Genomic DNA, 24,677 nt, shown 5'->3' on the forward strand with positions numbered 1-24,677 from the left:
TAATGGAAGTCTTTTATCTTATGTGGCTGGGGGGGAGGGGAGTGGCAGGGTTAGTTGTTGCCATTTTGTAGATTAGGAAATTTTGCATAAAAGTTTAACTCCTGACCCTATTTCCATTCTATCTTTTTTAACTTTAATCATTCTTTCTCTCTCTATCTCGCGCTATCTCTCTGTCTCTCTCTTTCTCTCCCTATCTCTTTCTCTCTCTCTCTATCTCTCTCTCTCTCTCTCTCTCTCTCTCTCAATCTCTTTCTCTCTCTCCCTCTCTCTCTCTCTCTCTCTCTCTCTCTCTCTCTCTCTCTCTCTCTCTCTCTCTCTCTCTCTCTCTCTCTCTCTCTCTCTCTCTCTCTCTCTCTCTCTCTCTCTCTCTCTCTCTCTCTCTCTCTCTCTCTCTCTCCCTCTCTCTCTCTCTCTCTCTCTCTCTCTCTATCTATCTCTATCTATCTCTCTCTCTCACACCCGCTCTATCTCTATCTGTTCATTTATTGTTATATTATATGTCTTTCAATCTATCCTTTCTTAGAATCTAAAATGAGGGTTTATCTTTTTTCTCACTCTCTTATACTCATTTTCAGAGAGGAAAATTTTAAAAGAGAGAAAGAGTTAGTAAAATGTTAATTAAATATGTAACATCAAAACTACAATAAAAAATCTTCGAAGTATAAATTGCAAATAAAAATAGCGCAAAACCCGTGTTTTTTTTTTGCAAAATCGAATGGACACCCTAACTAAAGTGTTGTCAGTAACATGATATTATCAAATTTACGGTATGCGCCTTCACTTCCGCTAAGTGTATCATATTACAAAATCATAAAAATCGCAAATTATTTTTAGAGCACAAACTGCCCCTTCCCTTGCTTTATATTTACCATTATCCACCCTCCCCCCCCCCCCATCCTCCTTTATTTGATTATATTATGTTCTTTAGTGAATAGGAAAATATGGGGAAGTGATAATACCCCCAAATTTACCCCTCTTAATATTAGTTACATACATGAAAAACATATATCAAATAGAATTTTATTTTATTTAAAATCATGAATGTAATATTAAAATGAAGGATTGTTGAGGACTGCTATTACCTAAACCTAAAGATCATATTTAGAATTTAAATTATTTGTCGCATCGTATTATAGACAGCTTTCCGCGGATATTAAAATGAAATATTTGAGACTAAAACCAGTTTTGTTAAACCCAAGGAGCCGAAGGATTCCTCTAACAAAACTTTTATTAATTTTATGATTTTTATCTTAATATTCGTGAAAATTGTCTGTAATACGATGCTGTACATGATTTTTCAGTATGACTGAGAACCGGTTATAATCCAGCGGATAGCAATCAGTTTCGAAGCCACACTGGAAAGTTATTTCCATGCTTTTCTTGCAATAAAGAAAACACAAAAATGAAGTTTAAAGAGGTTTAAACACAAACATTATTTGCAGTGGTGTGCTCAGCGATTCACCAGGGACGTGTAAAACCATTAGGGTGTCACAAAAGAGGTAGGCAGGTATTCTAAATTTATATTTTAAGAGGGGTGTTGACATCACCATGCCGCAAGCAACTGATTACATGATTTAAATGGAATTAAATGGCCACTGTTTCATATATATGTAAGCATTTTTTTTCATACATACTTAAATTTAGTTGAATGACATTGATCGATTTGATGGTCTATTAAATTGAATTTGAGTATTTAAGCTGAATAGAAAAAATGTTATTAAGATGGAAAACAAGTTAGTTTAACCCATAAACTGCACAAATATTACACGAATCAAAACGTTTTAAATAGCTGATTATCTGTCCCGTTTAACTTTGGGTTGGGACTTATATTCAACAAGCTCACAATATTTCCTTTCAAAAGGGCCACAGTAAAAGTGTCTGACTTTGACGTCAGAAAAAATTAACAGCTAACCAATGAGAGGCCGCTATATATTTTACCATTGTGAATACTGGCTTCTCATTGGTTAATTGTTATTTTTTTCTGACGTCATAGTCAGACACTTTTACTGTGGCCTTTCAAAAGCCATAAACTCTAATACATTAAAAATCATAGAATCTCAGTAGAGCGATAAAGGCTGTTGTTAATTGCTTAGATACTCGTCTTTTACGTCTAAGGGTTTAAGGCAACCCATAAAATTTATGTGGTTTTGCCCCCTAAAGATTTAACTTCACATACTTAAAATCTATATTTCTAACCCCGTATTTATAAATTTGAAAGCAACGAATAGTTCTTTTCCAATTGAATAAATTATGGCGCTTTATCCCCCTCAATTAAAAGGAAGAAGGTTGAAGATTTATAAACAATTTCATAGTACAAAAATTAGTTTATTGGAAGATCATTTTAGTTAATTTCTTCCTCATTGATAAATATCCCAATCCTAGCTAAAAGTAAATGTTTGTTCAATGCAAATGTAAATTTTGCAAACTTACTCAGCTACTCTGTAACTAATTTAAGCTGGTTAACTCGTAGTATTAGAGTAAATGATAGCGACCTGCTTGCTGTTGGGCATGTGTGAGCTTCGAGCGTGATTCAAAACTTGTCATACTAGAGACGTTAAATTTAATATCTAATACTGCTAGGTCTGGCACATGGCACAGCTCTATCTATCTCTTATCTTATTCTGTGTCTGTCTACACATCTTTCTTTCTTAATATTATTTTCTCACTCTCTACTTCCCATTCTTTTGATGTAATATATTTCTCAATCATAATTCTATTTCTTTTAGCTGTGCTCTATTTTATTCTTGTTTTCCTTGGAAGTTAAAGCAAAATTCAGATTGCTTCATTTTCTAATCATTACTTACTATTACGGATAAGGGATAGGAAAACAGCAGCAAAACCCAATATAAAGTAGTAAGGTTATTTAGTCTCTAGCTTAAGATTTACCAAACTGATTGAGTTTTCTATTTGAAGGAAGTTTCATATAGGTCCTGGGGTTGTATTAAGGATGGTTTTAGGCTAAATTTTGCTCTTCACTATCCATTTGAATACATAGCTCCCTTAGATGCTAGGGATGCAGCTGCTAGTATCTATGAAGTAGAACACTTTTTTATTGGGCATAGGGCAGCCCTATAGAGTTGTGACTCCACGGGTATAGACCCAACAGACGTGGACCCAGCAGGGGTTATTCATAAAGAAAAAAAATAACACCAAAATCAAATTTATCTAAAAAATAAGTGGGGTGGTTTCTGTTATCGAGGGCACTTTTATGATAACTGGTTCATTATTTGCAACGATAATTCTTAACATCACTTACACACACTAATATTACATGATTTAAATTGTTCTGTCCTTGATTCCAATAAGCAATAAAGTAAACTAATGAAAACGAAAGTATTAACATCCTATTATATAAAGTAGTAAGAATTTGTTGTCTTCAGCTAAATATCTCGTAAATTGCTGATCCAAATTTGTTGTTGTAATTTAAAGGACGCATTGTAAATGGGCTGGGTTAGTTTATGCTGTTTTCCTGAACTCTCATCACCTGAGAGGCTAGGGGTAAAGCAACTAGTGAAAAATATTGTAGCCGCACTTGTTAAATTATGGCACTACACCTATCTAAATGACTCTGGCATGCACAGGGTTTTGGCAAGGGAATGTAAACTTTGGCGAGGCAAAAAGAAAAGGCAAGTATTTGTTTTAAATTTTAAGAGGTTTTTGACACTATCCCAACAATCCCTTCTAAGAAAAATAATTTTTTTTCAAATTTGTGTACATTTCAGAATTGTTGTTATTGATGCTTTTTAGTATAATTTTAAATTTAGTTGTTAAATGTATTTTATATTAACAAGATATTTTTTTCAGGATGTCGTGAAATCAGAATAAAACTGACGAAATGAGTGCTTTTAGAAAATCTTCAAAGACTTAACTGTTTTACAGAAATTTAGTTACAAATCTGTGATATTCTAGTAAAAAAAAAAAAATTTTAGAGTGATAAAAAAGTAAATAAAAGACAAGAAATGTCTTACAGAGCCGAAAAATTGCTTTTTGGCTGTATTGCCTTTGCTAGCTTATTTGGTAAGTATTTTTTGTGTTTTTAGGGTTCAAGGACAAACGCAGGAGTCCCAAACGTAAGTTATTAATTTAATAAAGTATTTCTATACAGATAAGGATAGGTTAAGATATGAAGGTACAAATAAGCCCCCCGCATTAAAAAAAAAACCTTTAAAATGGTCTAAAATAGGTTAGGTTGGGTTAAATGTCCACTCTTACGTTTATCCACTCCGACGTTTGGGACTCCTACGTTTGTCCTAGGACCGTTTTTAGTAGCGAAGCTACTTGCAAAGTCTATGTATTGGTTTTTCTGTTAGTAAAAGGAGTTGCTTACACTTTTTGTCATTTATTAATAAAAGAGAATGCATGCTTTTAGTATAATCAATAAAGAAAAAGAAACAATACCTCAAAGAATTTTTATCTTAAAAAAATGTTGCTTGTTGAGTACTGATAACCTCCCCACCCCCCCCCCTGATTTTTATAATATATTAAATATAAGGGGGTTGTAGTTTTTTCTTTGTCTAACCCCTATACCTGATTCTACGGGGCAACCCAATGTATCCTACATTTTTTTGACCTAAAGTAATAAATAAACAAAGGAAAAAAGATAAAAGTAGGGGGATTCAAAGTTCAAGATGTTTCTATGTGTGAAAGAACCAAAAATTTCCTATACAGAAAGGAGTGGATGTTTAACGAAGAGAGCGTTTATGCTGTGATAATAATCTATACTTTAGATTTATTTGGAATTATGATATTACTTGTAGAGTAGCTACGCCTCTAATAATGATTTATATTCAATGATGAAAACCTAATAATATCTATTAACATAAAAAGTTGTTACATCACTCAACAAACTGTCGGATTATTATTATTTATTTATTCTTATACATCTAATTTTATTAGTTGAAGCGCCGCTAGTCTATAATTAGGGTCTGTACGTCAGTCCGTCCGACCGAGTATATCAGAAAAAGCTACTGTTGGTTTATTTATGAAGTTATTTTTTCTTCAAATTCCTAATGTCAAATGTAATAAACTCTCAAAATTTGTCTGTAGGAATAATAGACTCTTTATCTAAGTTAAAAATTGTTTGATTTGAGTCTGTTCTGGTAATTAAGATCTCTGAGACTTTTAAAGTGAGATTCTTTTCTTACATGTTATTTCACTTTTAATTACTTCGCTCATTTAAATTTTTGTAAAATTATTGTTTTCTCGGGAGGGTTGACCTTTCCTCTGCCAAATAGCCTCAGAGTAAATTCAAACTCTCTTGAAAAATTCTTTACAAACAGGCACTTCAATTTTTTCTAAAAGTTTGTTTTATATGTTCGATTCCACCTCTTGAGACTTATATGTAGCTTCACTGTTAATTAAAGCCATATAGGTCCAGTGGTAAACGAGATGTACAAGCATACGCTGAGACCTCCTACCTCTCAATCATTGTATTCTTTTTTTTTTTCTCGAACTTATTCATTTTATATTTATTCACTAACTCTTAATTACAATATAATTTTTTTGCACATTAAAAACTCATTAGCGTTAATTTTTAAATACTTTACCGAAAAAAAAATGATATCGATTTACAATTTTAATGGTGTATGTATAATTAGTATAGCGGATACGCCCCTAGAAGCCTTTAGGGGCTACATTTTCATTAAGAAAAATTAAAATTAAAATTTACAGGAATATTTTTGGGGGCGATTTCGATTGGGAGAACGGTGTTACCCTCCCCCAATATAGTTCTAAACCGTCCAATGACCAAGAAGAAGCTGCGTTGTAAAGGAGAACCATATCGGTTCAGAGGGTTGCGAAATCCTTCGGTAAATCTACAGATAGACTACCACCCTGTTACTTTTACATTAAAATTTTTTATTGGGGAAAAACAACTAACATTATACCTACTGTATGAATTGTAAACAGTAGCTTTACAACTAAAAAACAATTACAATAAAAATGGAATAATTATTTATAACACGGTGGGGAGTATCAATTAATTTTGTTAACATTCTTTTGTTAATTTTGTTTATGTTTTATTTTCTTGTATCTTTTAACTTAACATTAACTATACGATGATGGGTAAGAAAATGCCGTCGTACGCGGTCATTCGCAAAATTTGTAGGGTGACGCAAATTTCAAATCTTAATTTTCACGGTTGAACATTATTTGATGTACTTATTTTCTCTATAAGATAAATGTTATGCATGCAAGATCATTTAATTCACTAGGACATAAAGATTAATTTTTCTAAAATCTGAAATTTGCGTATCCCTTCTAATAATGCAATTTTATTGTAAAAAAAATTCCTTCTTTTTCTACGATGTATGGAGTATAAATTTAATTATTTATTATGAAAAGGGAAAAGAATACAGTTTTTTTTTATAAAAACAGGAGAAACAATGCAATTTATTTTAGTTTTCCTCTAAACATAAAAGGCATCTTATATATAAATACATATATGCGATGAATTAACTTAAACTTAACATAAAAGGTATTCACAAAATCTTGCAAATGTAAGAAATCTTCAACAACAACAAAAGATTTATTCATAATTGAAATAAAGCCATCGACATCTATCTCGTCTTTGGAAGGCTATAATTTTATTTTAGGATTGAAAAGTTTTAAATTAAATACAAATCTTGCAAGACCTATGTATAGACGTTTTTAAAAAATATTTGCCTGTCTATGTGCCTATGCATTTCCCCTTCTAACATTTCTAAGCCATGCCTCTGACATAGGTTTACAACGCATCCCTCATTTTTATGACGTCACAGTGCTGATTTTTTAGACACTTTGCAAAGCTTCAAACTTAACCCTAAAACTACGAGATGTTTTTTTTTGTTTTCTGAAGAAACACAATTTAATGCATTTTCGATGCAAAAGCTTCACACATAAATATAACAATTTGGTGATAAGAGATTTCTAGTAGAAAATTAAAATCCATAAAATATGGACTCTATGAACAAAAAAGTTAAAAGCTTAATAATCTTTAAAAGGACTATATACAGTAAATTAATACCCTTGCCCCCCCCCCCTTCTCCAGTCAGATATTTGTTCCAAAATTTTAGTGCTACCAAAGACTGAAATTAGTTTAAGGGATTAATCCATATTTAGCCAATTGTCCCCTCCCTCCCTTTAAAAATCCAATATTTCATAGAAATAGGATGACTGTCTGTTTGCTAAATGACTGTCTATGAATTAAAGGGCAACTATAGGTAATTATAATTTGAATAAAAGAATCATTACATAGATAATTTAACCACCCTCAAAACTTATTTCTTATTCTACTTAAATCTAATATTTTCAATTTTATAAAGATTGGAGTATATTTTATTTCTTTTGATGGAAACGTTTCCATATATTTATTTTAAAGACTTTATATAAAAATATCTTAGTTTTTAAGAATTTTAAATCAACTTGTCATGTTAGCTACGTGATTTAAAGGAATGGTAACTTACTTGTCAAAGTTTTTTGCTGTCATTTTCTTGAACGTTGGCTTAACAACTTTTGGGACTTTTATTGAACTTTGATTGGTTGATTCAATAAGTTGAGTGTACAAACGTTTCAACCAGTTAACTATAGAAGGGGTTATTTTGTGAATCATCAATTTATCGGCAAATGTCTTATCCCTTAAGATTCTGATGAACACCCTATAACTACAAAGGTCATCACTTTTGTTTTCTTTGTAAATATGCATAATTTACGGATAATTATTAATAATTTATGTTTTGTTTTGTTTTTCTCTTTAAGGGGTTTTTCTACAAGAGATCATAGACGGGGATAAAGGGGTGTTAACCCCCTCCTTTTACCACCCTAAAAATTTTAAAGAACTTTTTAGGTTACCCCCACAAACCTTTGAAACACCTAATTTTACCCCCTTCAAAGCATAGAGCTTGAACGTCCCTGCAAGAGGCGTGTTTCCCCCAAACATTAAATTCTTTTACGTGAAAGAGACAGAAAAATGTATTTAGTGGTTTAGGTGTCTAGCAGGGCCATGTGTCTTTGAGAACTTTATATCCTCTTAAATAGCATTGAACCATTTCAGGTCTAATAAAGAAATTTCATGCAGACCAATTAGTTCATTAGTTTTTGAGATCTTAAAGTACATAAAAAGTCCTTATTAAGGCTGTGCTACAATTGAATATAATTGTCTTCTGTGAAACATTGACTATAAATCTCTGCTCTGATTTATCTTTTGTTTTCAGAGTAAATATTTACACATAAACAAAAAGGAAACAGTTTTTTCTCAAGAGCAATTATTGTCTTACTTTTGTTTGGACCGAATAAATCCTCCACCCCTTTCATCTCAAAATTCCTTTTTGCATAAGATACTTTTTTGGAACTATAAGGCTAATTTCAGTTCAAGTTTCAGTCTAGAGGTAGTTTATAAGGCAAACCAAAAAGGTTTTTTTTACCCTATTGTGAGTATATATAACAAATAGTTACCATTTAAGCAACTTGGGATTTGGATATTAAAATCCGTCTTAAACAAGGAATATGTACTTAACTTCCTCTAATATAAAAATTGGCGGAATTAAAGCAGCCCAAGTGAACATAGTAGGATGTTTAGAAATCTTTTTTAGAATAAGAATTGTTTTTTTTTCTATTGCTTAAGCCTCTCAAAGATTTATATATAGATTGAAACTAGAAAATAAACACATAAAATTAAAAGATAAAGTCTAATAACCAAATATAAAACAATACTTGTTGCATATCTATTGTAACAGTTAATTAATGTATGTTAAAACGTTTAACAATATATTATTTAAAAATAAAAGCTTTTGAGGTGATTTACCTCACACTTCAAAATGGGTCACTGAACGTCCTTCCACCTCCAGTATTATGATTATACAAAAGCAAAGAAAAGTTTTTATTATTTGTCTAATTCCTTAGTTTTATGTAATTTCTTTCTAAATTTCTATATCAATTATTATATTTCTTTTTATTTCTAAAGACATTGTGTCTTTTATGTTATAAAGCTTAGGTATTGATATTTGTTTATGATGTTATTTTTTAATATAACTCTTATTTGTTTGCAGTACATTAGTTTCTGTAGTATTTACTTAACTAGTTTCTTCGTTTCAAGCCTTTTCAAGGAGCTTTGATAAATCTAAAATCTAACTAGAAACAAAGCTAGACCTTTCTTAAAATTGTAAACTCTCAGTAATTTCCGTCAAAGAGCCTTTTTAGAACTGAACTTCCCCTCATTCCCTTGAATGAATTGAAAATAAAAGAATTGGCGGGGGAGGGCAGTTTATTTCCCTGTGCCCAAACCCAGCGGGGGGGGGGGAGGTCTAACCCTGTGTAGCTACCCTATAGTTTGCTAGATATTGGTGGTACATACACACATATTCTTGAATTGTTTTTTTTAAAAGCGAAGCTTTTCTATAATTAGGGTCGGTCCGTCCGTCCGTACGTCCGTACGTCCGTACGTCCGTCCGTCCGTCCGTACGTCCGTAACGGATAGCTTTTTCCGTTAATTTAGGCATGTTAGAATTGTCCTATCGATTTCAAATTTTGCATGGTGATTCCTTTAGTAGTTAGGTACGATTTAGAAAGCGTAGCAACTCTATAATCATTACCAAAATGTCCGTACGTCCATTTTAAACATGTTGATTTTTTTACTTTTTTAACAACAAATTTTTATGTGATCAAATCATCGGATTGATCTGATTTTTGGTATATTGATTCCTTGGACAACAAAGTATAATGTAATAAGCGAAGCAACTCTATAATCAAGCCCTAAAAATGTAAGTATGTCCATAAAAATTATCCTGTATCAAGCAGTTTAACAACAAATTTACTTACAATTTTGCTTTGACTCTTATAAATTTATATTATGATAATTAAGTTCTAACACTATACAAGTGTTAATGTCCGTTTGTCCTACTGTTTCAGTGCTTCGCTTTTATGGATGTTGTCATCCTTGTTTTTATTAATTTTTTTTCTGCATTATTTGTTTAAACGAATATTTATCATTGATTCGAAATATGTGATATCACTTTTTCATTTTCAGCGAAGCTGCTCTATAATTAAATTTGTCTGTATTTCCGACCGTCTGACAATATTTCTAAAATTTCTAATTTATTTTATTCTTACGTCCTTAATTCTCTTCCTCCCACCGAACATTTGATTGTTATTTGTTTACCAAATTTTTCTTATTTCTGTCAAAAGTAAAGCTCTTATTAATACATCATTTACCCAAGAAGATTTTTAGCAGCGCAACTACTTTATATCTAGGACTATATATGACTGTACGTACTTCTTGATGTTATTTCATCAAGTTTTAGGATATTTTTAAATCCTACTTTTATTTATATGTTTTGGAAGTTAAAAACAACGAAATAATTTTTTTAAAATCCCGAAACCTATACGTAATTTCAGCTGACGTTGGGGACCTTTATTACAAAATACCAAATATTATTTTAGATTTATTTCACTTGTTGGTTATACCTTATTCCTGTTTTTTTTAAAAACTTTAATAAATGTGTGTTTTTTTATGGGAGGGCTAATTATAGATATTATTTTTTTTTTTTTTTTTTAATTTTAAAATTGTGTGTTACACTTTTAAAAAAGATTTTTAGACTATTATATTATATATATTATAGCTTATTAATATGAAATGGATTAAAACACTGCAAGATTCATTACGATTAAAACCGCTAAATATAAACACTTGTCAATAAGTGTCATACACTTTATGTACATATAATAAATATAGCAGATTATTTATTGACATGTCGGGATTATGCTAAGAAAGTAAAGGATTTAGAGGATTTTTTACTGATTTTTTATAGATTTCCTATTTTCGTCCAATGTCCTTATAATTTGGCTTAGAAGTTTTTTTTACATTATGGGGTAAACACCGTTTAGCAGGGATTGCAAAAAATACCCCTAAACCACCCAAAGGCTTAAATTTAAAAAATCAAACACATTTTGAGACCTATATGATGATTACTTTAAATGAAGAAATTATGCTACAAACAAACAAAAAACTTACTACTTTAATAATAAAAGTGGAACCAAGGAGCTGCATAAAATTTGTGAAGAAAGTAAAAAAAAAACTAAAACAATCTCTAGGCTTAAATCTAAATATAAAATAGCCCAAAACCACCCCGGAAACTATGTAAAGTTTCCATAAAATGGAGAATTCAATCGGTTCATTAGTTTTCTAAATCTTAAGTTAAAGACAAAAAAACTTACTATTTACTGCTATGTTAAAGTCATTGTCTGCTCTGTCCTTCTGTTTCTTATTCAGATTACTATTCTCTATTGAAAATAAATAACCACAGACGGCCAAATTTTCGCTGAGGTATTGTTTTATTATTTCTTTGATTGATTGCTGATTGTTTGGGGGGGAGTTCTGTTAGGCATTATCTCATTTACGTTAAGTAACCCCCCCCCCCCCTAGATTTTTTTCTTTCTTTTTGATGTTGTACTTTTATCATATCATTTATATAATCTATTTTTCGTTCCCAGCCTCTAGGGAAGGGATGTCAGAAATATATCCTAAAACCATCCCTAATGACAGTCTTCTTTTAAGATATTTATTTTTAAATGGGAAAAAAATGTTTAAGGATATAAATATGTTCACATATATTTACCGAGAGACATATGTATTAAGAGATATAAGTTTACCGGAATTTTAATGTAGGGAGTAGATTTGAAATCTGCATCAAATTTTAAGGATTTTTTATAAAATTCGTTTTTTGTAAAATTCTTTATCTAAAAGCGAAAATACATTTTAAGTTAATTAATTTTGACTAATAGGATAGGTGGATTTTAAACTACCTGCGCTCTAATTGGTTGAATGATGTACGACATCCAATCAGAGCGCAGATTTTTTAAATCCACCAATCACAGATGCCAAAATTAATTAACTTAATTTGTATTTCCGCTTTTAGATAAAGAATTATACAAAAAACGAATTTTATAAAAAATCCTTAAAATTTGATGCAGATTTCATATCTACTCCCTACATTACAATTCCGGAAAACTTATATCTCTTAATATGTATTATCTTACTAATAGACAAACCTATATACCCATTAGAAAAAAAGAATCAAGGCTGAATAGCGATGTACTTTGTAATCAATGAATATTCAGTTTACTAACTATTACGACTAGACGTTCGTTCTCGAGGACGTCAAGACAGATTATAGTTAAAGAGTAGATGCGCTACAAAATATGAAATATCTAGGAAATCATAAAGCATGATAAATAATAGATTTTTGATTCTGAAAGCCAAACAGAAAAATGGAAAAGTAAACAATTAATTAATATAAAACAGGCAGAAAATATATTTCTCAATATTTTCCTCTTTTGTATTCCTTTTTGATATGATTTTCTTGTTAATTATGTTTATTTTACTTTGCAAATGTTGATTCCTAGTACGTCTAGGCATAATGTTGAGAGAATATCATCTTAAAATTATTTGTATATTAGTTCCCTACCACCCCTCCTTAAAAAATGGTTTTGTACTCCACCCAACTTCATCTCCAACACCCACCCTTCTCCCCCACTCACATAATAAATTTACTAATAAATTGAACTTTGTTTCAGGTGCTGAATTTGGAAGTGAACATCCTGCCTTAAAAATACTGCCCAGTGGGGATCAGGTTGGTTTTTACCTTATTCATTACTCATTAACATACAGACCAATCCTAATAAAATTATATAAAACTAAAACAGTTGCTTCGTGAATTTAGTAAAATAAAGAAAAAATATTATACTTCATTTCTCAAGTTTGAGTTTTTCAACCATTTTCTTACTTACGTTTAATTTGAATTATTTAAAGAAAAGCGGCGAGCACATTAATATGATTAGGGGTGTGAATAAAGAATTAAGAAAATCCATTAAAATTTGATGTTATTACACTGTCAAATTGTCTAATAATTTGGTTGCTCTGTAAGTATTTGAAGGAAAAGAAGTGTATTCTATATGTACCATAAACGTGTAAGTTAAGACTATCTCATATGTATAATATATGTAAATGATTAAGTGTAAAAGTGCAGTAACTACGCGGAATATACAACTTTTCTTCCTCCCCCTTAAAAATTAGGAGATTTACAAAGAATTAATAACAGATGAAAAAAACATTAAGTAATCATTTACTGTCAAGTTAAGAATATACATTAAAACTGTAAAAAAAAACTTGTATGCTCTGAATAAATCATGGATTGCCATCGAATACTTGACAAGATATTTTGGAAATCTATCTTTAAATACATATAAGAAAATTAAATGTTTTCAAACATATACCCTAGAGCTTTACAGACAAAAGATTTATAGAGCTAAAGCTCATTGTTCAGCGAACTCATCATAAAAAAAAAATCAGTTGCCAGCTCTGATAACAAATGAGCAAATCACATTTCTCTTACATAACGAATTTACGGACATTCATAAAAAGGGTTGTAGAGTACCTTCGCTTCTTAAAGGTAAAATGGCGAGAAAACATCCAACTAATACACGTGGGGAATTGCCATTAAAGTATCTCTTAGGTATATTCTATATAGAGAAACATGAAAAGTAAAGTGGGAAATAATAAAACATCCAACTAATACACGTGGGGAATTGTCATTAAAGTATCTCCAAGGTATATTCTATATAGAGAAACATGAAAAATAAAGTGGAAAATAATAAACTTCCAACTAATACACGTGGGGAATTGTCATTAAAGTATCTCCAAGGTATATTCTATATAGAGAAACATGAAAAGTAAAGTGGGAAATAATAAAACATCCAACTAATACACGTGGGGAATTGTCATTAAAGTATCTCCAAGGTATATTCTATATAGAGAAACATGAAAAGTAAAGTGGGAAATAATAAAACTTCCAACTAATACACGTGGGGAATTGTCATTAAAGTATCTCCAAGGTATATTCTATATAGAGAAACATGAAAAGTAAAGTGGGAAATAATAAAACTTCCAACTAATACACGTGGGGAATCGTCATTAAAGTATACATACATACATACATTAAAGTATCTCCAAGGTATATTCTATATAGAGAAACATGAAAAGGTGATGTTCAATATTATCTGAATATTGATCATGAAATAATCTCAAAAATTGCGCATATGAAAAAAGGCAACAAAATTCTTATCAAAGTTTCAAACATTGCGCCTACAGTGTACTGCGAATAATATAGTATTAGAAAATAAGCTACCAATTATAGTACTATTATCCATCGTTTTTTAGGGGTTTTCTTTCACACTTCTCCTCTCATCTCTCTCATCTTTATGAGGTCACATGGCTGATTTTTTGCGTCACTTTGTAAAGCTTCGTAAATTTGAGTTACGCTTATAATATTCTGCGCATTTCTTGAGTACTTCTGACAATATACTAAAGTAAGATGGTAATATATTTACATATTTGATGTATATTTATATTTAATTATCTATTATTCTTTTTAGATGTTATAAAATATTTACATAAGGCAAAGTAAGAGAATGTATGCTACTAGTAGCTATGCCCCTATATGCCTCTTTAAGAAAATAGCTTAAAACCATCACAGGATCAGTTTGTATATTCACTGAAGAGTAGAGCTCAAATGATTAAGTGGTTACTGAGATCTTAAGCTTCAGACAGACAAACATCGTTTTACTTTGTATTGTATATAGATAAGTGGTCCTAGGACAAATGCAGGAGTCCCAAACGTCGGAGTGGATAAACGTAGGAGTGAATATTTAACCCAACCTAACCTATTTTAGACCATCTTAAAGGTTTTTTTTAATGCCTACCCCCTGCGGGGAACTTATTTGTACCTTTATATCTTAACCTAACCAAATCTGTATAGAAATACTTAATTAAATTAATATCCAAACACCCCTGCGTTTCTCCACTCCGACGTTTGGGACTCCTGCGTTTGTCCTGGAACCAGATAAGTCATAAAGACAACCAAGCATTTGATTAGACGGTCTTATTAAAAAAGTAATTGACATTGAATATGTTAGTAGGCCAAAGCATTCCTTCACCTCGTGACATAGGAACTTTTTCTAACGTCTTTGGTTGTTTCGATGTGAAAAACTCAAATCCATATTCCTTTCATACCAATAAGCAGAAATTTTTATTTAATTAAAAGCAGTTAGATATTAACAAAGCATTTGATTGTATTCTTGTTTTGTTTAATCCTTAAGTACGTCTATGCATCAGTCCTTACATTAACCTGCATGGCCTTTACAGATATTAAAGAGGATAAAGAGGAATGCCTTAGCCCCAAACAGGCGCAACTTATTATCCTGCACAGTGCACAGTGAGGATCTCCAGACAAAGATCGTGCAATAAAATGGTTGGCTGTACCACGGATATGAGGTAAAGGAGTCTAGTCTCTGAGTTGAAATTTTGACTGTTTAGTCCAGGTGCCACTCACATACAACATAAGTATAGAATTTTCCTTTATAATTCAAACCTTTCAAACTCTAATTTTCATGACGTTTAGTAAGACATCATGTTGATTCTTTAAAAAGACTGAATATTCATCATATTACTTTCTACTCTCAGTGGATATTATTTTTTGGTAAATGAAAGTAAATTGGTTTATTTATTATTTACCAAACTTATTTATTTTCTTATTTTTTCATTAACACAGTAACCTCAGATAGAGAGGGATAATCTTACAATCAATAAGTAGAAGAGTACACAAACTAACATTAATCATTGTTAATAATCCTTTTATAAAAAGAACAGGACCTCTGTCTCTAAGTCTGAATGTGTCTGTAACTTAAGATATCACTAAAAATACTCTCTTTTTAAAATTGAAATTATAGGGTGTGCCTCCATTCCCCCCCGGGCCCCCCCCCCCCCCCACCAACCTTTCCTCAAGTGGCCTCTAGTGGCTTTTCTATAGAAATAACATATGATTTACTGGAGGAAAATTTTACTATTTGGTACAGTACATTCTTAATTATATAAATATGAAACAAATCCAAAAAAATCAAGTCTTTAATACCAAACTAACATAAAAATCTTTATCCTGTTTTATTATTAGAACATTAATCCTTCTCCGAGAGACTAAATCCCCTTTTGCAATAATTAACTAATTACAGGCAGTGTTTACATCACAAATAAACAAACAAAAAATTATTAAGCATTCTTTAAAAAGATACAGGTTTCTAGTAGTAATTCTGAAAGTCTGGAACTAGTACTTTCTACAAGACACCAATGAAATGTCAGCATTGCCTAAGTAATAGGGGAGAGTCGGTGGATTGTATTGTGGTATCCAATGTTTTACAAACATACTGTCTCATTAGCTGGATAATAAATTCTGGTGCTTTTTGTAAATTTTGATCTTCAAACTAGCAGCATCTAAACTATTCAACAAATAATATAATAAGAATCCTTGACCATTACCACATTTATTGAAATCAATTCTTTTAATCAAAACAAAATCTAGTTTACAGCCCAATGAAACATTACACAATGTGTTATTCGATCTATTATCCAATGAAAAATGAAGACCTAAACTACAAAAGTAATTCTATAATCTTGTTACAAAAATTAATACCTTCATCATACAAGGGAAGTAAAGACAAGGGGTAAATATAATATACAGTACACAGTTGAAAAAAATGGAGGTATATGTGTTTATTGGGTCAAGTTTATAGAGCTATTAATAATCTAACTATACTTAGAAGCCTTGGGTTTCAAATATATTTTTATCAGGGATGGAGATACATTTGTCTGTTTATTTCATTGGTCCCCAAAGTTTTATAATGCCGTTTTCTAATTCGTTGTCTAATTATTTTATCAGCCATTGTCTTATCCCTTTAGAAACCTGTGTTTTTAAATTAAAAAAATCTTTTTAAAACAAATGTAGAGAAAGGTAGCATTTTAAATATGTAAATTCTGCCTTTATAAAAATTTAATATTTTGACCCTGTTAAAATGTTGAGTCTTCACGAGGGTCAAGTTATTGGGGAAAGATGTATTAATACTTCATTGACCAATCCCCGTGCGTGAAGGACCAATACATTACAAATAGAAAACTTTTTCTCCGAAATGTCCGGTTTTTTTAAATAGTTAACTGAGAAAAGAAAAAGAGTTAAGTAAAGGTTATACTGTGCTAATTAATGTTTTTACTAATGGCCTTTAGCAGAAGAAAACAAGAATAATAATGTCAGGAGCAGCAATTACAACATTTTTTAATAAAAATAGATTTTGTGAAATATGAATTCCTTCTTTTATTTTTTTTAATATTTTGTAATTTCAGCTGATTTTTCCGTGTTTATTTTTTGTGGGGTGATTGGGGGGCTACACTTGGTAGACCCTTTAGATTTATTTCGCTTGTTGGATATACCCTATTCCTGCTTCTTTTAACTTAATTAATAACAACTCAATGTTTTTTGCTAAAACAAGTATTCTCAATTTTCTCATTGTACTTTTTTAAAAAAAATAATATTTTATTTTATTATAATTATAAGCTAATTAGATATTAATGTATTTGATTTAAATATAATTCTTATTAACTAAATTTTGTTTTTGCACAATTTATTGAGAAAAACATAAATTAAATTAATATGGTAAATAAAGAAAAACAAGGATAACAACATCCATAAAAGCAAGACTAGATATCATAGACACTGGGAAAATAAACATTGAAATAAAAATTTATATAACACCGTGTCCCATCGTAATAGGAATCAGCAATGATATTATAGATATTACTAGCGGCTGCGCTCCTTAAATCTAGTTTCATATTTGGATTGAGGTAGCAGGAAAATAGCCTAAAACCAGCCCAAGACTTAAGTTTATAAATAATATACCCAAAAACCATATTGTAACCTTTGTAAGACTTTTAAAATAGAGAATAGAGGTTCAGTGGTTAGCAAGATCGTAATGGACAAACAGAAAAACAACTTAGTAATTCATATGATAGGCTAGCCTCTTATCCAAAAACCACAGCAGCCATATATTATATATCTATAATACAAAGTAGAACGATGTCTGTCCGTCTGTCTGTCCGTCTGTCTGTCTGTCTGTCCGTCTGAAGCTTAAGATCTCAGTAACCACTGAACCGATTGGGCTCTACTCTTCAGGGATCATACCTACTGGTCCTGTGATGGTTTTAAGCTATTTTCTTGGGGGGTGGGACACCCCCAACCCCCCCAAAAAATGAAAAATACCCCCCCAACAAAAATTTTTTTTTTACTTTTTCTTTTCAAATCTAAAATACGAAAAATTAGGTTGCTCAAACCTCTTGGGGCAAAGCCCCTAGAGGATAGGGGCGAAGTCGCTAGTGTATATATGTAAAGAGAAATTAATTTTCTACAGAAATGGAGAAATATTTGCAGGGATAATTGATGTATTATTAATGAATTAGTAATCTTACACCAGATTTCCATGATCTATAATAGAGTGCACTCTGTAGCGGGCTAAAATAACAATATTACCCCTTGCCCTCCCCCCCCCCCCCTAACCACATTCTCTTTCCTCCTACTGGATAAACGGCCCGACCAATAAATGCGTGGATAAATTGCAACCTAAATTCATTCTACTGTTATTTAATCCACTTATACATTCTACATTCGTTGCAGGGATACAGAAAAGAAATATAACCGCAAGTAGCGCAGCAATAACAAGTTAACATAAACGTCTTGGTCAAAAAATATATTAAAATTGGGTGAAAAATTTTAATGATAGAAAAATTCATTGGAATACTACAAAAATAGAAAGAAAAAATAGTTTAAAGATTTCAGTAGTTGTTTTAAAACAACATTTGAAAAGATGATTTTGTTTTTACATGTTTTACTAAAACTATTTGATGTAATTAACCATGCTCTTGCACGGCGATTTACTTATATTTCACTGTTCTATCCCTTTATACCTGGATTAATCTGAATTGCATAGACTCTCCTCAATTCATATTTCTTATAAATTTTCACATATATTCGGACAATGACACTAAATCTCTTTGAAATTCTAATCAAAAAAATGATTAACCATTGAGAATTAAGACAAATAAGAAAGATTCAAATGAAATGGTAAGTAATAAAGTCTTTGAGTGGCGTGTACAGTGTCGTGTGAAGCCATTAGGGGAGGGGGAACAGAAGGCCTTTACGATTTCAATATTAATGGAGGTGTTCACTATTGATACCCCCTACCGCACGCCTTTTGAATTGAATCCATTTGATATTATTGGTATGCATGCATCAATGGACAATAAATTGGTGTATATCCCCAATGATGATAAAAAAAACATTAACTCCTTCTGTAGATTAAAATTATTTGTTGAAAAGTTAGGACATTATTGGTTTTGAAATGGCCACTCACAATTCAATTAAAGTACCCACAGTTTTTAAGCTTATGAATAAGATATTGTGTTTTAAAAACTTTAGGTACCAGTGTAATTTCCAATGTCCCATCTCTACCTGTATAAATTGGGAGTTCAGTGATGTGTAGCAATGTAATTCCAAGCATTGAAACCTTGCTAATAATTTGACAGAATACATAAGTTTTAATCACGACTACATAATATTACACTTACTATAATTATATAAACCAAATTAAAGTCATGAAAAACTTTTATTCTGAATTAAAGAATAAAAATTAACCAAAAAAATATATAAGACTATTTATGGAACAGCGACGAAGCCCATTTTGTTCCGAATTTGTATCACTTTTGAAAAGTGCGACTCCAGTTACGTCATATTTTTCTTTCCCGAAAAAGGGAAAGGGGGAAGAAAATCTCTTCAAAAGAGATGGGGAAAACCCCCTTTTCTCTCATCTCTTTTTTCTTCCCCCCTTCCCTTTTTTTCTTTCCCCCTTCCCTTTTTCGGGAAAGAAAAATATGACGTAACTGGAGTCGCACTTTTTAAAAGTGATACAAATTCGGAACAAAATGGGCTATTCTATAACTGATACACAGAATTTTAAATTCTTCAGTTTTTTATTTCTACAGAAATCTTAATAGAAAACTAGATATGTAAAAATCCAGGAACTTAGAACACTATGAAGGGGAAAATCATTACTTTTTGTATATCAGAACATTTATACCTGTCCAAAATTTGTGATCGATTATTTGGTAATATGTAAGTGACAGGTCTATGTGTTATAATTTTCTTTAACCAATAATTTAACTTTCATAATTAGAATTTAGCCCACCTACACTTTGACATTGATTAGGATTGTTTTTAGAATTTATAATCTAGAATATATTCGAATTTGGGTTCATATAGATTACTTGTTAGAACTTAAAAGTTGCGTTTTTATAATTATTACCCTTCAGTAGTACTTTGTTCTAATTTTATTATGTGGCTTATTTTAAAAGGCTTATTGGGTGGCTTTTGTCACGCCCTTTAAAAAGATTACTTTTTAGAAAAGGGGGGGAGGTGGAGTTAGTTGTTGATTTTATGATAATAATTTTATGGGATTTTACCCAGTCAATTTTATTGTAGCTTTGTGCAGAAAAAAAAACAATAATGTTCTTCTTTAATCATGGAATTCGATAAAGCATTAAATACATATTGATATATTTCAAATATGTATACAAAAAAAGTTTACCTATAAAGTATGTCTGTCTGTTTAAAAAGATCATTTCTAAAAAAATATAATTCTTATGAAAGACTAGATGGAGAGATTCTTATTGCCAAATCAAATGTAAAATTTTGTATGTAAATATCTAGTAATCTAGTACTTTTGGACATAATCATTCTAGTTGCTGAAGTCGGTGAGCTCTCACTTCCGTCAAATTGATCACGTTACCCAAAAACTCATTTACTTGACTCTCATTATTAAAAACCTCGTTCAATTTATTTGCTACGCTCTCAATAGCCTCTAGAGGCACATCATTTTAAATGGGGACGGGGTGGAGGAGAAGCCGATTTTTGTATTAAAATAAAAAGAGAAAAATGTGGGGGGGGGATTTCTTTCTAGAAATTAATTTTCTTGGGAGGTTGGTGGTACCCTCCCCCATAATAAAGATTAGTAAAAATCTATTACTTGAGTTATGAAAAGCCACATTTTAGAGAAGAATCATATGTTCAGTGGTTAGCGACATCCTGCAATACAGACAGACTGACATCCTGTTACTTTTATATAAGGATTGTGTTTTTTTAATATTGAATAATTTTTGGATTTGAAAATAAGCAGAAATGACGGGACACTATTGAATTCCAGGGTATCTGATGTTTGAAAGCTTTGCCTATAATAAATTCTATTGATCTTTGAATAATTCATTTGTATCATGATAGTGGACATAATAATATGGACAATATTTCTAAAGCAATTTTTTCCACCAAATCAAATGTCTTTATAATTCTTATGATGCCAAGGACCCAGCGAGGGAGGGTAAAATCAAATGTAATTTACAATTGTGCGCTGAGTTTTAAAAATCACCTTTTATCATTCGTTTGTTATATTTCGCTTGATTAGTGGAAACAAGCAGTGTCCAAACTTTTTTACCAATGAATTTATTCTACAAAATGTATAATTTTGTTAATCATAATTGAAGGTGTACACCAATTTATCGTCTATTGTCTTATCCCTGCCAATAATAAAAAAATTGTTTGTGTCTCTTACTTTTTTCAAGAGGGCGTATTAGTAAATCAAGACGGGTATAGTCCCTTTCGTAACGTCGCACCTTATGGGGCGATTCTTCGTATTTTCACAGTAGCTTTTCTCCTATTTCTAGCCCCTGCGGGGGGGCTCTAACCCTGCGGAGCCAATCACCTAACCCTGTGGGGCAATCACCTAACCAAATATAACCTAACCTAACCTAAAACAACCTATGAAAGTCATTTTAAAATACGACGAATCGCCCCTTATGGGGCGATGTTACTAAAGGGACTATTCCCATCAAGACTGACTGACAAAGCAAATGGCGACATAGCTGTATTGAAAAAGTTGATTGATTGATCAAATAAATTTGCCTTTAAAAAAAATATGTATCCATTGATTATTTTATTCAATATCTATCCATTTTCTGTCTATTTCAACATCAAACATAAAGAGAAGAAACTCTTTCTTTCAAATAAAATCACTTTCCTTTATTACAGCGCAGCTTCTCAATAATTATTTAGGTTAACTAACAAAAACTTGATTTACTTAGCTAATATGAAAGAGAAGCATGTGAAATTTTTTGTAAACATTTCCATAAACATGAGGCACAGTTTATTATTTAATAACCCTAGCTATAAAACTACTCTTTGGCTGCTTTTGGGCCGCTTTTTATTGCAAGCTACATATGATTGATTATTTTTGTTTCAGGAGGTGAGACAAGGAAAGAACATTGTGTTAACATGCAGAGCTCAAGTTTCAAGTTTAGAATTAATCAGAGATATAAGGTAATAGATCATTAGAATAGCGTTATATGGTAGCTATAGGTTTTTAAAGGTAAAGATTGTTAAGATACAAGTATTTCAATAAAATTTTAGTTGGGATCACTTTTATTAAGAAATATAGTCGACCTAACACTGCAACTTTGCTTTCTTGTGATATCTCCGAGATAGCAGAGGGGATTGTCAAGTAGGCGCCCCCACCTTCCTACACCCCCTGACTTTATAGGAGCCTCTACTAAGATATATAAGTTGGAAATAATTTTAATGTTAGAGGGAGATTTGAAATCTGCATCAAATTTTAAGGATTTTTTTATAAAATTCGTTTTTTGTTTAATTCTTTATCTAAAAGCGGAAATACAATTTAAGTTAATTAATTTTGACATCTGTTATTGATAGATTGAAAATTTTCTGCGCTCTAATTGGAGAAGCTAAAGTGTCGCACATCATTCAACCAATTAGAGCACAGGTAGTTTCCAATCCACCTATCCTATTAGTCAAAATTTATGAACTTAAATTGTATTTCCGCTTTTAGATAAAGAATTATACAAACAATGAATATTATAAAAAAAAATCCTTAAAATTTGATGCAGATTTCAAATCTCCCTCTAACATTAAAATTATTTCCAACTTATATATTCTAGCCTCTACTGACGGTTTTTTAATAGACTGACTGACAATTTTAATTAAATTGTTTCCACACAAAACTTTTAAAAAACAATTTGTATTGTTATTGTATTTTTTTTAATAAAACCATTTTCTTAAAATTGCTTAATTTGTCCAGAGTTTTGCAAATAAACATTAAACAAGGACAAAAAAGTTTATCAATTAAAGGCAAATTTTTTATGAAACTTTTTTTTGAATCTAAGCTTTAAATGTTTTTCTTTGGGATGAGACAAATTCGAATCTTCATGTAAACAAATATGATCAAATCAGTCTTACTCCCCAAAAACTTAACTTGATTTAACATCTACACTCGCCTTCCACTTTTTATCTCACTCTTTTTAGTAAGAAAACTGAAAACTTTTAGAGATAAATATACTTTCCAAAAATATTTCTGAAAACAATTTTGAGATATTTATTGCATCTTTTTGCAGATCACTAAATAATATCAAAGCTTCACTTCTAGAATAAAGATGACTGCTATTCAAAGAAATTTAAGTATGATGATTTCTTGAAAAGTTTGACCTATTTAGTCAGGTTACTGTTTTCTTGTGCTTTTATCAAAACAGTCAGACTGACGAAAAGACACTGATTTTTTTTTGTAAAAAAATAAAGAACCATTTTAAAAGAAAGTACATTAGAAAGAATTATAAATTAGCAGGGGGTAAAGTTATGACAATTAAAAGATAAATATTACAAAGAAGAAAATTTTAAATTAAATAAAATCTGGAAAAAATAAAATACTAATTTGTTTTTGCCTATATTTTAGAATTAAGCTCTGTGGTATAAGATTTATTGTTAGATTAATGTATTTTACGAAAAATAGACATTTATTCCATTATTTTAAAGGATCAAAATTAAATAAAAGATATATTTATTTTTTAACTCTTTTTTTTAAAACTATTTTTGATGAAAAAAGCATCAACATTGGTTACGCGCCTAGAGGTAAAAATATGTTAAGAAAATGTTTAGACGAATGCATTTTATTCTAGTGGCGATTTCGTTTTTAAGGGTGATTTTACCCTCTCCCAAATAAGTTTTACATTTTTCCAAGACCAATAAGAATCTACATTGTAAAGGAGAACCATATCGGTTCATCAGTTCCTGACAGATAGACATCCTGTTACTTTTACATAGGGATAAGCACAAATAAACAATAAAATTTATTATAATAAATAAAAGTACGATAACAAAGTTAAGTTTTTTTTTAAAAGGCAGAGAAATTTATGAATAGCTTTCCCTGTCTTGGATGCTATAGTGTATTTTGTAGTTTCTATTTTCTCTGCAAAAATATACAATTTATATATAGAATAGTAAATTAAAATAAGAACAGTTATTAATATTAGAAAAAAGAAATATTTAGATTTGAAATGGTTAAGTTAAAAAAGAAAATAATATAACACAGCAATGCAGGGGGGCAGGGGGGTAAGTAAATTGTATATAAAAGTAAGATGGCAGAAAGATAAATTTTGAAATTATATTCCAAATAATTGATTTAATTTGAAATGTTAAATCATAGTAGGATACTTATACATTTCAGCAAAAGAATAAGATTACTAACCCCTAACAGCTTAGCCGTTATTCGGAACTTTTTTGAAAGCAAGGCTTTTCTATAATTAGGGTCGGTCTGTACGTCCGTACGTAACGGATAGCTTTTTTCGTTAATTTAGGCATGTTAGAATTGTCTTATTGATTTCAAACTATGCATGCTGATTCCTATAGTAGTAAAGAACAATATAGAAATCATAGCAACTC

The 24,677-nt window shown here is 30.8% G+C and overlaps 1 protein-coding gene across 3 annotated transcripts in view; it reads left to right on the forward strand.

Moving 5' to 3' along the window:
• The first annotated feature begins 3,807 nt into the window (after positions 1–3,807).
• LOC145331004 (fasciclin-2-like) overlaps positions 3,808–24,677 on the forward strand; it is a 91,650-nt gene continuing 70,780 nt past the window's right edge. For all 3 annotated transcript variants that reach the window (XM_080175595.1, XM_080175597.1, XM_080175596.1), the window contains exons 1-3: positions 3,808–4,017; positions 12,547–12,602; positions 22,192–22,268. In XM_080175595.1, coding sequence (XP_080031721.1) covers positions 3,960–4,017; positions 12,547–12,602; positions 22,192–22,268 — 191 coding nt within the window. In that variant the 5' untranslated portion in view covers positions 3,808–3,959. The remainder of the gene's footprint in view (positions 4,018–12,546; positions 12,603–22,191; positions 22,269–24,677) is intronic.

Source organism: Acartia tonsa, chromosome 11, assembly GCF_053477335.1.
Source record: "Acartia tonsa isolate MP-2025a chromosome 11, ASM5347733v1, whole genome shotgun sequence".
NCBI classification, from domain to species: Eukaryota; Metazoa; Arthropoda; class Copepoda; order Calanoida; family Acartiidae; genus Acartia; species Acartia tonsa.